A 14,351-nucleotide genomic window follows, 5' to 3' on the forward strand; every position below is an offset into this window, starting at 1 on the left:
AACATACATGGTCTTATGAAACCAAATTAATTTTCGCTGTTCTTTTTATTTTAATTTTCTTTTCTCTTTTTTCAAATAGAATTTTAAATTGGAGCAGAAATAAATCTGGCAATTTCATTGTAATTTAATTTGCTTCCTTTCTATAATTTTTCCTTTTTTTCTTTACATAATTTCTCAGTGAATTGTTTTCATGTAATTATGCATCTGTGTATGTATATGTATATATGCTCACTCACTGATCTTGCTAAATACATAATTTAAGCAATCAAGTATACATGAATATGATTTATCAGTTTTAATTCATTATATTTAGTAAATTGAATATAATCTCAATAAATATAATTAGCCTAATATTATATACTTGTGAGATTTAATTATTTTACGAGGATGAGGTAGGATTTATGAGTGAATATCATAAAATCTTTTCACTGCATGTATATTTTTAGCCATTGCTTGTAAAGAGAAACTGGTCAGGGAACTAGTTTTGTACACATCCATATAACATATATATGATGTTAGATGATGGTGATGTCATGGAAATATATATACATATATATGGAGCCTGGTGCAGCCTTCATGGCTTACCAGACCCCAGTCAAACCGTCCAACCCATGCTAGCATGGAAAACGGGCATTAAATGATGATGATGAGGATGATATATATATATATATATATAGGCGCAGGAGTGGCTGTGTGGTAAGTAGCTTGTTTACCAACCACATGGTTCCGGGTTCAGTCCCACTGCGTGGCACCTTGGGCAAGTGTCTTCTGCTGTAGCCTCGGGCTGACCAAAGCCTTGTGAGTGGATTTGGTAGACGGAAACTGAAAGAAGCCTGTCGTATATATGTATATATATGCGTGTGTGTGTTTGTGTGTCTGTGTTTGTCCCCCTAGCATTGCTTGACAACCAATGCTGGTGTGTTTACGTCCCCCGTTACTTAGCGATTTGGCAAAAGGGACCGATAGAATAAGTACTGGGCTTACAAAAGAATAAGTCCCGGGGTCGAGTTGCTCGATTAAAGGCGGTGCTCCAGCATGCCCGCAGTCAAAAGACTGAAACAAGTAAAAGAGTAAAGAATAAAGAGTATACACACACACACACACACACACACACACACACACACACACACATAATTACACACACACACATCATCATCATCATCATTATCATTGCTTAATATCTGCCTTCCATGCTGGCATGGGTGGGACAGTTTGACAGGAGTCAGCCAGGCAGAATCCTGCACCAGATTTCTGCAACTGATCTTTACAGCTGGATGCCCTTCCAACCACTCAGCAGAGTGGACTTAGTGCTTTTTACATGGCACAAGCACAAGTGAGGTCAGTTTTTGGTAATGTTTTTACAGCTGGATGCCCTTCCAAATGCCAACCATTCAGCAGAGTGGACTGGGTGCTTTTTAAGTGGCACGTGCATTGACTGTGTCACCAAGTAACTTTGCAAGACAAAAGTCTTTTAAGAGGGGTGGGGATATTGAAGGAAGTGATATGTCAGCTGATGAAAGGTTATAGTGAGACAAAGAGACAGAAACAGGTGTCTTGCTGTAAAAGAGGTATGAGGTTATCTGACTGGAGAGAGAGAGAGAGAGAGAGAGAGAGAGAGAGAAATCAGGAATGAAGACAGAAATAGGTGTACTGCTACAATGGAAATACATGGTTACCCATCCTGAGGGTTGTGCAGGAGAAGGAGAGAGAGAGGGGGGGACAGCAGGATAGAGATGGTGGCCAAAGTGCCAGGCATACTCAAAAAGGATGGGGATCAGAATATAAATGGGATGGTTGAGTAAAGGAAAAGAGAGGTATAGATGGTGACAAGTGCCAGGGCATACCCTACTGTTACCACAAGGTATGATCAACAAAAAAATTCTCCATCTGGTGAGAGATAAATATTATTTAATAAGCACAGTATATATTATGAGCTACTAATAGTTTTATGTGATGAAAAAGACTCAGACAACATTTTATAATACATCTGGTGCCTTCACAAGATCCTTAGGCTTTATTCCCTTGGCATAACAAGCTAAACATATATATACAGTCATAAAATACAGGAATCCACTTGTGGGAGTCATAAGGAATCCACTTGTGGGATTCAACATGCTATAAAGAACAGCTAGGTTCTATATTTTATTTTTTAATTTTTTCATTTCGTTCCTGTCGAATTTTATCCCTAATTTTGTGGTTATAGAACCTAGCTGTTCTTCCTAATGTGTTGAATCCCATGAGTGGATTCCTTATGTGTTTAAATGTATACTGTATTTTATGACTAATACATAGTCTGTGGACTAAATTTTTATGTTAGGCCACTGGAAATGAAAATTTCTATTAATTTCCATTTCCCTTTGATATGATTAAGTATATATATATATATATATATATAATGCTTGATGATGATGTTGTCAGCACAAACACACACACATCTCTCTTAATCTTCAACAGACTGGAGCCTGGTGCAGCTCTCCAGCTTGCCAGCTCTGGTCAAACCATTCAACCCATACCACAATGGACAACAGACATTAAATGATGATGATGACGATATGTATGTGTGTGTGTATGTGTATATATATATATATATATATATATATATATATATATATATATTATATTAAATTAGAGACAAAACCACTATTATGCAAATCAAACAAAGAAAGACTTAATCCAATACATAAATTAATTTATATTATTTAGAAATTTAACAATTATTATTAATATCCACAATATATATATTGTTGCTATTATGAAAAAGTGTCTTAAGTCCAAAATGTTGTTTCTTCAGAAAATGAAAAAAACAGTTTGACAATTCCATTTCTTTTTACATTAACAACAGTATCAGCTTAACGATAAAACTTTGTTGGGTACATAAAATCGTAACTCCATGCATGTATGATATTTTCAGTCAGAAGTATTTTTGCAAAACTGTCGTATGTGGAATTTACAGCACTTTTGATAAATGCTAAACTGTTGTACCAAACTTTGACAATTTCATATCTTGGCATCTGAAGCAGCTGGAGATACAATAATTTCATCAAAAGAATCGGCTATTGCAAGTAAAATTAAATATTGAAAAAAAAAACGCATTTGGCCAAATTTGGACATATGATAGTTTAACATTATAGCAATGAATATATATATATATATTATATATATATATTATATTAATTAGAGACAAAACCACTATTATGCAAATCAAACAAAGAAAGACTTAATCCAATACATAAATTAATTTATATTATTTAGAAATTTAACAATTATTATTAATATCCACAATATATATATTGTTGCTATTATGAAAAAGTGTCTTAAGTCCAAAATGTTGTTTCTTCAGAAAATGAAAAAAACAGTTTGACAATTCCATTTCTTTTTACATTAACAACAGTATCAGCTTAACGATAAAACTTTGTTGGGTACATAAAATCGTAACTCCATGCATGTATGATATTTTCAGTCAGAAGTATTTTTGCAAAACTGTCGTATGTGGAATTTACAGCACTTTTGATAAATGCTAAACTGTTGTACCAAACTTTGACAATTTCATATCTTGGCATCTGAAGCAGCTGGAGATACAATAATTTCATCAAAAGAATCGGCTATTGCAAGTAAAATTAAATATTGAAAAAAAAAACGCATTTGGCCAAATTTGGACATATGATAGTTTAACATTATAGCAATGATATATATATATATATATATATATATATATTGTCTCTTGTGGAATTTCTCCCCACTTTTCATGCAACAATCGAAACAATTCATCTTTAGATTTAGGTTTCTGTCAAATTTTTCATATAACTCTATCTAGTTTGCTCCAAAGATTGTCAATTGGGTTCATGTCAGGAGATTGGCTCGGCCATGGAAGCTTTTTGATCCCATTTTCAGTCAGCCATTGTTGATTCCTTTCTGCTGTTTGACATGGAGCCCCATCTTCCATGAAAAAATACTCATTTTTTGTTATTTTATCGTGAGAATACGTCGGAAGTAGTTCTTGCTTAAGTATTTCGATGTATTTTTCAGAGTTTATGGTTCCAACACATTCAATCAGCTCATTGCTGGTGACAGCTCCCCACACCATTACAGAGATACCGCCATGTTTCACAGTTGGTTGAAGTCGTTTCAAATCAAATTCTTGATTGGGAAACCCCCAGACCCAAACACGTCCACTGTCTGAAAATAATGCAAATCTGGATTCATCTGAAAAAGTCACTCTATCCTAAAATAAACTGGATTTTTCTGACATTTCCTTGGCCCATTTCTTTCTTTTCATGATATTAATTGGTTGAAGGAGAGGTTTTCTTCTAGCTGCTCATCCATAATACCGAAGCTTATGCAGATATGTAACACACATTCTTGGACTAACTTCTAGCTGTTTTGCAATGTCAGAAGCTAAAACAGTCTCCAGTTCATGTAGTGATGATGGTGGAGGATATCGACTCCTTACTTATTTTTCTAAAATGCACCATAAATGTTCAATGATATTGAGATCTGGGGATTGTGGTAGCCAGATAAGATGTTTAGCTTCATTAGAATGTTCCTCGTGCCATTCAGTTACAACTTTCGCTGTGTGAATTGATGTGTTATCATCCTGAAAGATTGTGTTTCCCTCCTGAAACAGTTCCACAACCATAGGATGAATTTGATCAGATAAAATGTTTAACAGTCTTGACTATTAATTCTGCCATGAAGGGAAACCATTGGGCCAGCAGATTTCCAAGATATATCCCCCCCTCCAGATCATCACAGATCCTTCTCCATGTTTAACAGTTGGGATAAGGCAGTCTGGGTCAAATACTTCTTTTGGCTGTCTCCACACATATACTCGGCCGGTGGTCGGAAATAAAGTAAAAGCTGACTCGTCCGAAAAAATTACATTCTTCCACTGCTCTAAGGACCAGTTCTGTAGGTTTCCACTCCATTCTAAACACTTTGCAATGTTTGTTTTTGAAAGTAGTGGTTTTCTGATTGCAGCCCACTTATGAAATCCGGTTTTGTGCAGCTTCTGACAAATAGTTTTTGTGGAAACTGGGTTCTCAAGGTGGTCATTAAGCTCTGCACTAATTTTGGGAGCTGTACTTTTGTGATCCTTTCAGACACTTCGCATAAGAGTCTGATGGCCCCTGTCTAAAAGTTTTGGTTTTCTTCCGGAGGTTTGTTTCGACGAGGAGGTTTTTCCTTCTTTCTCAAAGGCTGTCATTACTTTCAAGACTGCACTTCTTGATACACTAAACATTTCGGCTGTTTTCCTTACACTAGTGCCTGCTGTATGAGCACCAACAATTTGACCTCTTTGAAAGTCCGATAGATGTCATTTTAATGAATTTTAATTAACTTTTTCTGATGATGTCTGAAAACAAGCAATTTTAGCAAAACATATTAGGCAACACTAATAATAAATCCTTATTGCCCCTTGACCACTTCATTTCTCTATGTATTCCATCCCACCAAATTATGAACTTAACAATGCTGACAATTGTCTCTGCTTACAAATGCTCAATTTCACTCATTTCTAAATACCTCAATAAGTTTCTCTAATTCTTTGTTACCCTCCTTCCCTCAAACATTCAAGATACTAATCATGCTTTTTATCTCTTCAAATCCTGCACCTTCATACCTAGTTTCCTTATACTCCCCTTCACTTTAGATATTAAACTCTATACACTGACACCCCATATGATGTACTTGATGGTCTTCTCACTGCCAGGTACACTGTTATCATACCCTTGTGGCTCTGCTCTCCTTTGTGTTAAGTTTGTCCTTTGATATTTCTATTTCTACCATGAATTTTATCTGCAGATTGCTGGTGTAGACTTTGGAACTAAGATGAGACCTGACTTTGCTAAATTGTTTGTTGGTTATGCGGAGGCTCAAATTTTTGCCCATTTTACTGGTCCCATCCCTGAACTGTATGATAGGTACATTGATGATTGCAGTGGATCCACGACTCTCACCCATATTTAACTCTTATCTCACCTCTTTATCAACTTAATTGATTCCTTCCACCTAGCATTTGAGTTCACTTTCACAATCTCCTCCTATACTGCCAATTTCCTTGATGTCTTTGTCACAATTGAGTACCTAAGACTCGATCTTTGATCATCCACATTCTGTAAACTGACTGATTCTCTCTCTTACTTCAGCCTTGCTTTTTCCCACCCCAGTCACTCATAGTCTTCCATACTTTTTTTTTAAGACAGTTCATGGAATCCCCCAACCATACATTTGTGGCTCCCTAGAGGTCATGTGGACCCTAAGTTTGGAACTATTGTCATACAGATTTTAGATTACACTCTTTACTAAACAGCTATGGTCTGCAATGATATATTACTTGGAATTGTACATAAATTTCATTCAATTACCTAATGATGTGATTATAAGTATAAAAGATTGCAACTAACTTACATTCTCCTTCAATACTAATTAATTAGGTCATTTAGGTAACAGAAGCTAACTACTTCTAAAAGCCCATCAAGAATTTGAAAGAATTCATAGGTAGGAATTTCATATAGTGTACCCAATGTAAATTGGTTCATGAGCAATTTACAGAGAAGATGGGCTCTATATATGGCAGATGTGTTTTAATGGCAACTATTGCAGCACATTTGCTACATAATGAGTTTTATCTTTTCTCTAAGTTTGTGATTCCATTGCTTGTGCACTCATACTTCACATAAAGTACTCCATATGATTTTTTCCTTTTCAATTCCTTTTCTTTTTTTTTTTTTTGCATATTTAAACATGACTCACTTTCTGGATGACAGCAGCATCCTGTTTTCTTCCAAGTTAACTAGAATTTTGTTTTTGCTAAGTTTACTTTAAGTTCTTTTAATTTCCTTCTGTATTTGGAATTTATTCCCAAATTTTTCAACTCATTCAGCTATGAGAACTAGATTATCAACTAAAAGAAATTCTCATACACAGCTGGTCTTAAACATCTCTGCTATACCCCAGAGGACTTTAATAAACAAGATTGAGTTGAGAACTGAGCCTTGATGAATACCTATTTGCTTGCTAAATTCCTCACTGAACTCACTGCTAACTTTCACCTTCATGATAGTATATCTGTAAATGGCCAGCATGGCTCACAGTTCATTCAGTTACATTTAGTTTTCTTACTAACCACCATAATACAGAGCCATGGTTTTCTCTAGGTCAGTGAATACTATGTATAGTGGTTTGTTCTTTACTAAGAACATCTGTAGTAGTTGTCTCAGGAGGAAGAGGGCATCAGTGGCACAAACCCAAACTGCTTCTCATCTAAATTAATTTTCTTCCTAATTAGTTGCACTATTTGCTCTCTGTTGGCTGTTTTGCAATCACAACTGGTCACACTGATTGATGTTTCCCTCTCTCTCTTTTCTCCCTCTTTCTCTCTCTTCCTTCTTCCTCCCTTTCACTTACACACTCAACAGTTTCATTTTAAAATTAATTCAAGTGGATAATTGGCCATGTTCAGCTCAGGCAACTCATGAATGAAGCATATCATTTCTCAAATCTCAAAGAAGCCACAATGAATGTGCTAAGTTTATGTAAAGTGAATAATTATTGTTTCTATTACTTTTATTAATATTTAATTTCCCCCTCAACTGTTAGACATTGTAACTGAATAAAATTCTACATGAAACAAATGTGGACTCTGCAAGCTGCAGTGGAGACAACCTGTCTGGGAGAGATGCAACCCCATATAAAAACTGGTACAGTGTAGGGGGGATGCTTCAGTCTTGTCTTACAGCCTCTTGTATGGTTGGAATTACAAAATGCATTCTGTCCAAACTCTTAAATGTTTAGTGAGAGAAAGGGCATTCTGTTTTTAAAATAAAAAAATAGATAGCAAAAATCACTGAAAAAAGAAATTTAATTGTATGTACATTGCCAGCATTTACTATGATAGTGCTGCAGATGGAGGTATGCAGGTGCGAACCTCATAAGTCATAATTGCACTATCACACTAACTCTTGCTTTCAGATGCAGGAAACAGACATCTAACTACCCAGAAATCACGGGAAATTCTTCTGTCCTTGAAATTTCAGGGTTGCCACCATCATTGTTGGCATGATGAAAAATAATACTGGAGAGATTGTTGAGATGCTGGAGCAGAGATGAATAGATTTATGCTGTGTCAGATGGAGGGAAACCTCAGTCAAACTCTTCATAAGCAATGGATACAATTATACAATCTTTTTGGTTTGTAAAAAGTACTGAAGTTGGTGGAATAGACTTATTGGTGGAAGAGAAATGTATAAAGTAGAGTATATGACAGAATAATAAAGACTAGACTGATCTGAGGCAACATTGCAACAAAAGTAAATTTTGCATATCACAATCCGAAGTGACAGATGAGCAAAAGCACTGTTTTTCTGAGGCCAGCTTATCATTGTGGCTGGTGATTTAATGTGCATGTTGGGAACAACCTTAATGTCTGACCCAATATGCATGGTAGCTATAGCTAAGATAGATCTAAGCTCTTGGAGTTTTGTGATGCAATTAACCTAAACTTTAGCAAAAAATTAACAAAAATGCACATGGCTGAGCACTCTACAAACATGCATACCCTTAATGTAGTTCTGAGGGAGAGTCAGCATGACAAAATGTGACAAAGCTGCCCTTTGTATTACAGGTACTACTCAATTTAGCTAGCTGAGTTGACTGGAGCAATGTGACAAAGTGTCTCGCTCAAAGAGACAACACACCACTGGGTACTGAACTCATGATCTTATGATTGTGAAAGCAGCCACTGGATCACCTTTCACTCAGAGTAACATACACTTCACACTCACTACAAAAAAAAGAGACAGGCAGATTGTTTTCCCAATGAAGACTGTATCACTAAACATTGACTAGTGTTAGTGACAATCACACTCAGAATTAAACTGGTATTTCTCAAAATGGGCATTACTGCTTTCTATTGGTGATAGAAAATCTGGAGTACTGAGTGCAGAGGAGGTGGTAGGTGAGTGATAAATACATGTGTGCAGTTTTTAGGCTTTGTCTGCTGTTTAAATATTAATTAAAAAACAAGTGCATAAATAAATGAATAAAACTGAATATGTACCACATATGCTTGTAAATGATAAGCAATGAACTAAAGTAAAATTTAAAAGTATGGTTTATAATTTGATTTTAAAAATAATAAAAAAGTTGTGGGTATTTTTATACATGCAGTAAAGGCAGTCATTGCATCGGTAAACATCTGGACTTATGTGTATATGTACATGTGGTGTATTAAATGTTGCTGAATCATAAGAAAGGGGCATTGAAAAGGGGCAATAGCTAAAACAGTTTCAGAAGCCTTGTGGTAAGCATACCTAGAGACTCGACACACTCTAGAGAAAGAAGGTATCATTGTTATCATCATCATCATCATCATAAATTTTTAATGTCCATGTTCCATGCTGATGTCGGTCATATGGTTTGACAGGATCTGTCATATCCCAGGACTGCATCCTGCTCTAGTGCCTAAGGGCATGATTTATATGGCTGGATGCTCTTCTTAATGCCAACCACTTTACAGCATGTGCAGGTTTTTTTTTCTTTTCTTTTCATGCCACCAGCACTAGTGAAGTTGCCATTCAGTTTACAAGACTATGAATCTCAAGGAGGCTGGCTTTATACTAGGGGATGAGTAGTGGAAGCTAAATAATCTTTTGGCCAGATGTAGGTTCAGGGAAGTACTATATGATAATGTATGTCAAGGAAGAAGTGATAGAGACCTATAATATAGAAGAATTGGAAATCATTTGCTGGAGTAAAGTTTCAGTCAGTAGTGAGAGGGTTTGGTAGATAGGGTTGTCACAGCTAACTAATGAATCTGGAAAGAATAGAAGAGAACAGGAGTTGGGGTAAGAAACAACAGTGGGTAACTAGAAAAGAAGACAAATGTCAGGTATACTTAGTAAGGAGAGATGTAGCAAGAAGTTTTTCAGTGTCCTGCTACATAGATATGAACTGTTCTGGATAGTAGATAAGTGTGTCAGTATTAATTCAGGAGATTGTTACTGAAAAGTCTGTATGTAATGATTATTTTTGCCCTTGTTTCACTAACAGTGAGAAGAAGGAATCATAGGAAAGTTACTGTGAGAAGTTGTTACATGAGGGGAATGCAGAGGAGGAGAAAGAGAAAATGAAAGAAAGACAGAAAACAGAACTACCTGTTAATAGACCCATCAGAGGGATTAGTTATTTAAACTGACAGCTTTTATTGTTAAAATGCCTATGAAGGATATGAAAACTGGGAAAGCAGCCAAAATATCAGAGATAGTTCCGGAGATGTTGAATCCATCCAGTAGAGTTGAAATCATATTGTACCAGAAAGAGTTACAATAAGTGACAGAGCACTGTTAGAATTTATGTTCTACATGAAAAGTAATGAATAAAAGAACAAGTTACATATAGTCATAATTCTGACTTGTGCCATATATGGAAGCTTCATTAGATTGATGTGAAACCATTAATCATCATAGTGCTATCTTTAAATGAAGAGCTATGTCTAAGTTAAAATGTAATATTTAGAGAACCTGTTGCATCTAATTTGATTGCATCTTTTCCTTTATATTTTTCAGAATTGCAGTGGACTGGAAGCGTTTTTCTTAGGAATCTACAATTTAGTAAGTTTATTAATTTATTTTCCAATATTTTATTTGATTCTTTTTATATTTTGAGTCATTTTGTCAAAAGATGATTTATTAAAAAAGAGAAGAAAAAAAGCAAATAGGGTAAAAAATTAAGTTAGTATTTTAGCAATTTGAAGTAATATATGATTCACAAAGCCGATTGATACAAACGTATTTGATTAGTATTTTCTTCACAGCTGTAGAGATGATAAATACCCCTCATTATTTTCTTCACTTAGCAGAGAAAATAAAAACTGTTTTTAAAACTTGTGTTTTATTCTATGTTTTATACCTTTGATTTTCATTGCTTTCTTTATTTGACTTACTTACTACTTTTTGTCTCCTCTTTTACCTTTTCCAATGAATTGTAGTGCACCTGAGCACTGTATATAATAAGCTCGTTATTATTTCTATCACTTATGCTCTTGTAGATCTTGTTGAAGTGTAAGAGGAAAGACTGAAATGTGATCTTATAGTCTTATAAAAAATGTGGTATAAATAAGTGAATCTAAAGATCCATTCTTCAACAGTGTTAATTACAACTTTTTTTCCAGTTAACTGAATGATTTAAAATCTATGGAATTTATGTCTATAAGATTTTTGATAAATTTATAAATAAAATATATTGACATCCAACCCATGGTAGCATGGAGAGCGGACATTAAACGATGATGATGATGATGTCACAAGTTATTGATATGGTGTTGCAACATCAGCTGATATGCTATCACTTCGTATCCTTTTAACTGCATTTTGTTTCATCCATAGAAAAAGCTTAATATTCATTAATCTAGTAAATATAGCTGCTAGTTGGCATATTAAAATGTTTCAGTTTACTGTTGTCTTTAAATAGTAGAGACACTGTATACTTGGCAGTTGTTCTGTTGATTTTAAAATCTAAGGAAGAAGAGATGGCGCAAAACTGCGAGTAATGTTTCTGTGAATAAGTCCTCATCATCATCATCATCATCATCATCATCGTTTAACGTCCGCTTTCCATGCTATTGGTCAAAATTTAGAAAATGTAATCTCTAATCTAGAGAGAAATGACCTTGTTGAAGGAAAGATTTTATGACTTATATAACAATACTTTTTACTATTGTATTGTTGTTCTTATCAAACCTGGTCCAGCAGACCTATGATCTGGACATGACAACCATAACTGCTACACCTTTTTAAAAGTATTGAGGACTACATAATCTAATGTGTCCTCTTTTATAATGTAAGAGGTGTGGGGTTTTGGGTAAAATTTTACTGCTACATCATGCAAGTTGAATGACTAGTGAGTTACTGCTGATGGTATGATTGCTTATTCATATTCCTGCACAGGCATTGCACTGTGTCACTATTTAAGATATTCAACTTTCAGTGGACCATGTAATTGTTTATAGATGCTGTGTAGAGTTACAGTTGAGATAATTCATTACAGATAATTATTTCATTAGTATTTTATTGGACTGATGTGTTGAAAGTAAATCCTGTGAATAAAACTGGCATTCATACCAATGAAGTAGAAGAAATACCTCTGAGCTGCTTAGCACAGTGAAAACTTAGGATGGTTAAGAAGTTTGCTTCCCTATCACAGGATTTCAGTTAGGTCCTATTAGATGGTACTTTGGTTAAGCATCTTCCATTGATTTAGGCAAACCAAAGCCTTGTGAGTGGACTTGGTTGATGGAAGAAAACTCTGTGTGTGTGTGTGTGTGCACATGTGTGTCTCCTTTTGTCTTGACATTGTATGATAGTTGCAAATGAGCATAACTATCATACAAGCGGTGTTCTTTGTTTCTTATCTTCTGTGAAAGCATGTCAGGCCATGGAAAATGTTACAGTGTTTGAAAATAAGTGAGAGTTGGTGATGAGAAGTGCTTCTAGCTATAAGAAATCTGGTTCAACAAATACTGTCTGACCCATGCAAGCATGGCAAAGTGGATGTTAAAATGATGATGATGATCTTTCAGAGACTGGTAAAATAACAAGAATTTATAGTGAAAAATCCTATATAAATTACTTTCAGTCAACAGTCTGCTACTATTTCAAGTCTAATTCGGCCCAATTATTGCTGCAAGCGTTTTGCCATTCAATGAATGTGTCGATTGAATCACAAGATATTGATGAATGGACTGGTTCGTAAATATATTGTCTGTTGAGTGTTTTTATTTATTGTTTATTTAATTACTTAATTATCAGTTAATTAATTTGTTTCCATGGAATATTTTTTTGTAGTCAGTTAGTCAGTTATAATGTTGGAGAGGTGAATTATTTTTTGTTTTAAATAGATATGCTGAGCGTTAAATATTTGTGAATGTAGTGCTGCACTCAAAAACAACAATTGCTGTGGAAGGGTTTCCATTCATGCCTCATGGAGCATGAGGGCAATATATTAACCACTTTTCTACCACTCCCCTGCTAATTATGTTTAGATGCCAAATATGCATTATTAAATGCAAAAGGAATGTAGAAATAACTGATTCAGTAGACCAATTGATTATTTGCAAAATGTAATCCTTTGCCTCATAGTACTGAGTTGTAATCATGCCAGGGATAATTTTATCTTTCTTCATTTTTGGGTCAGTAAAATATTTACTGGTAATATACTGGAGTCAATTTAATCAGTTGAATTGGAGGTTGTGTATCTAATATAAAGGGAATTGTTATTAATTTTATTGCATTTATGGTTCTATTATATTTATTATTAAAAAAAAGTGTTGTGACATAAAACACACTTCTAGGTTAAAAATCTATTTAATTTTATCCTTTTATGGTTTGAATACCATCAATGTTAGTTTCACTTTTCCTTTCTCTGGGACTGGTGGTATATAAATTATAGCTTAGTACTATAGCTGATTTAATTGACTTAACTCTCCCTGAAAATGTAAAACCCAGTCCAAATATTAGAAATTAGGTCACAGTGAGAACTCACTGTGGATTGGTTGAATTCTTACAGCATCAGACAAAATGTTTTGTAGCATTTCTTCTGGCTCTTTACATTGTGAGTTCACATTCTGCCAAAGTAATCATTGGCTTTCATCCCTACTAGGTCAGTAAAATGAAATATCAGTTTATGCTGGGGTTGGTGATATTGTCTAATCCCACTCCACTCAAAATTGTTGGTTTGGTGCTTAAAGTAGAAACAGTCAGCATTCATGTCTATAATATAGGTGGCAAGTTAACAGAATTGTTAGTGTGTTGGACAAAATGCTTAGCAACATTTCTTCCAACTCAATACATCCCGAGTTCAAATTCTACTAGGGTCCACTTTGCCTCTCATCTCTCTCTGATTGATAAAATATGGTACCAGTCATGTACTGGATTCTATGTAATTGTCTATCTCTTCCTCCTAAAATTGCTGGCCTTGTGCCAAAATTTGAAACAGTGTGTGTAATGCCCCATTGGGAGGATGACATGGTGGAAACTGTATACTAACATATTAGAATTAGTATCTTCATCTCATTTGTTGTTATAGTTACAATGCTTCTACGAGGGTACTTTCTGGCTCTTTTCAGGTGTCTGTTATACTCAGTAATGTTCTTAGAGTTTCACACTGAATTCTATTTTAAATCCACTGGGATTGGTGGTCTCATTCCAGTGCCCATACCTGGGATATTCTATCATTTGTTATTCAGCTACTTGTGATGTATTCTACTAGGGCAGTGGGCTGGTAGAATCATTAGTACACAGGGCAATATGCTTAGTGGTGATGTCCTAGTTTAAAATTCCTCTAAGGTTGACTTA

At 35.0% G+C, this 14,351-nt stretch overlaps 1 protein-coding gene across 2 annotated transcripts in view; it reads left to right on the top strand.

The window, feature by feature from the left end:
* The window catches only part of LOC115223833 (hyccin), a 374,581-nt gene that overhangs the window by 97,120 nt on the left and 263,110 nt on the right, over positions 1 to 14,351 (top strand). For both annotated transcript variants that reach the window (XM_029794513.2, XM_036515120.1), the window contains one exon: positions 10,566 to 10,610. In XM_029794513.2, the coding sequence (XP_029650373.1) occupies positions 10,566 to 10,610 (45 nt within the window). The remainder of the gene's footprint in view (positions 1 to 10,565; positions 10,611 to 14,351) is intronic.

This window comes from Octopus sinensis, linkage group LG2, assembly GCF_006345805.1.
Source record: "Octopus sinensis linkage group LG2, ASM634580v1, whole genome shotgun sequence".
Taxonomy (NCBI): domain Eukaryota; kingdom Metazoa; phylum Mollusca; class Cephalopoda; order Octopoda; family Octopodidae; genus Octopus; species Octopus sinensis.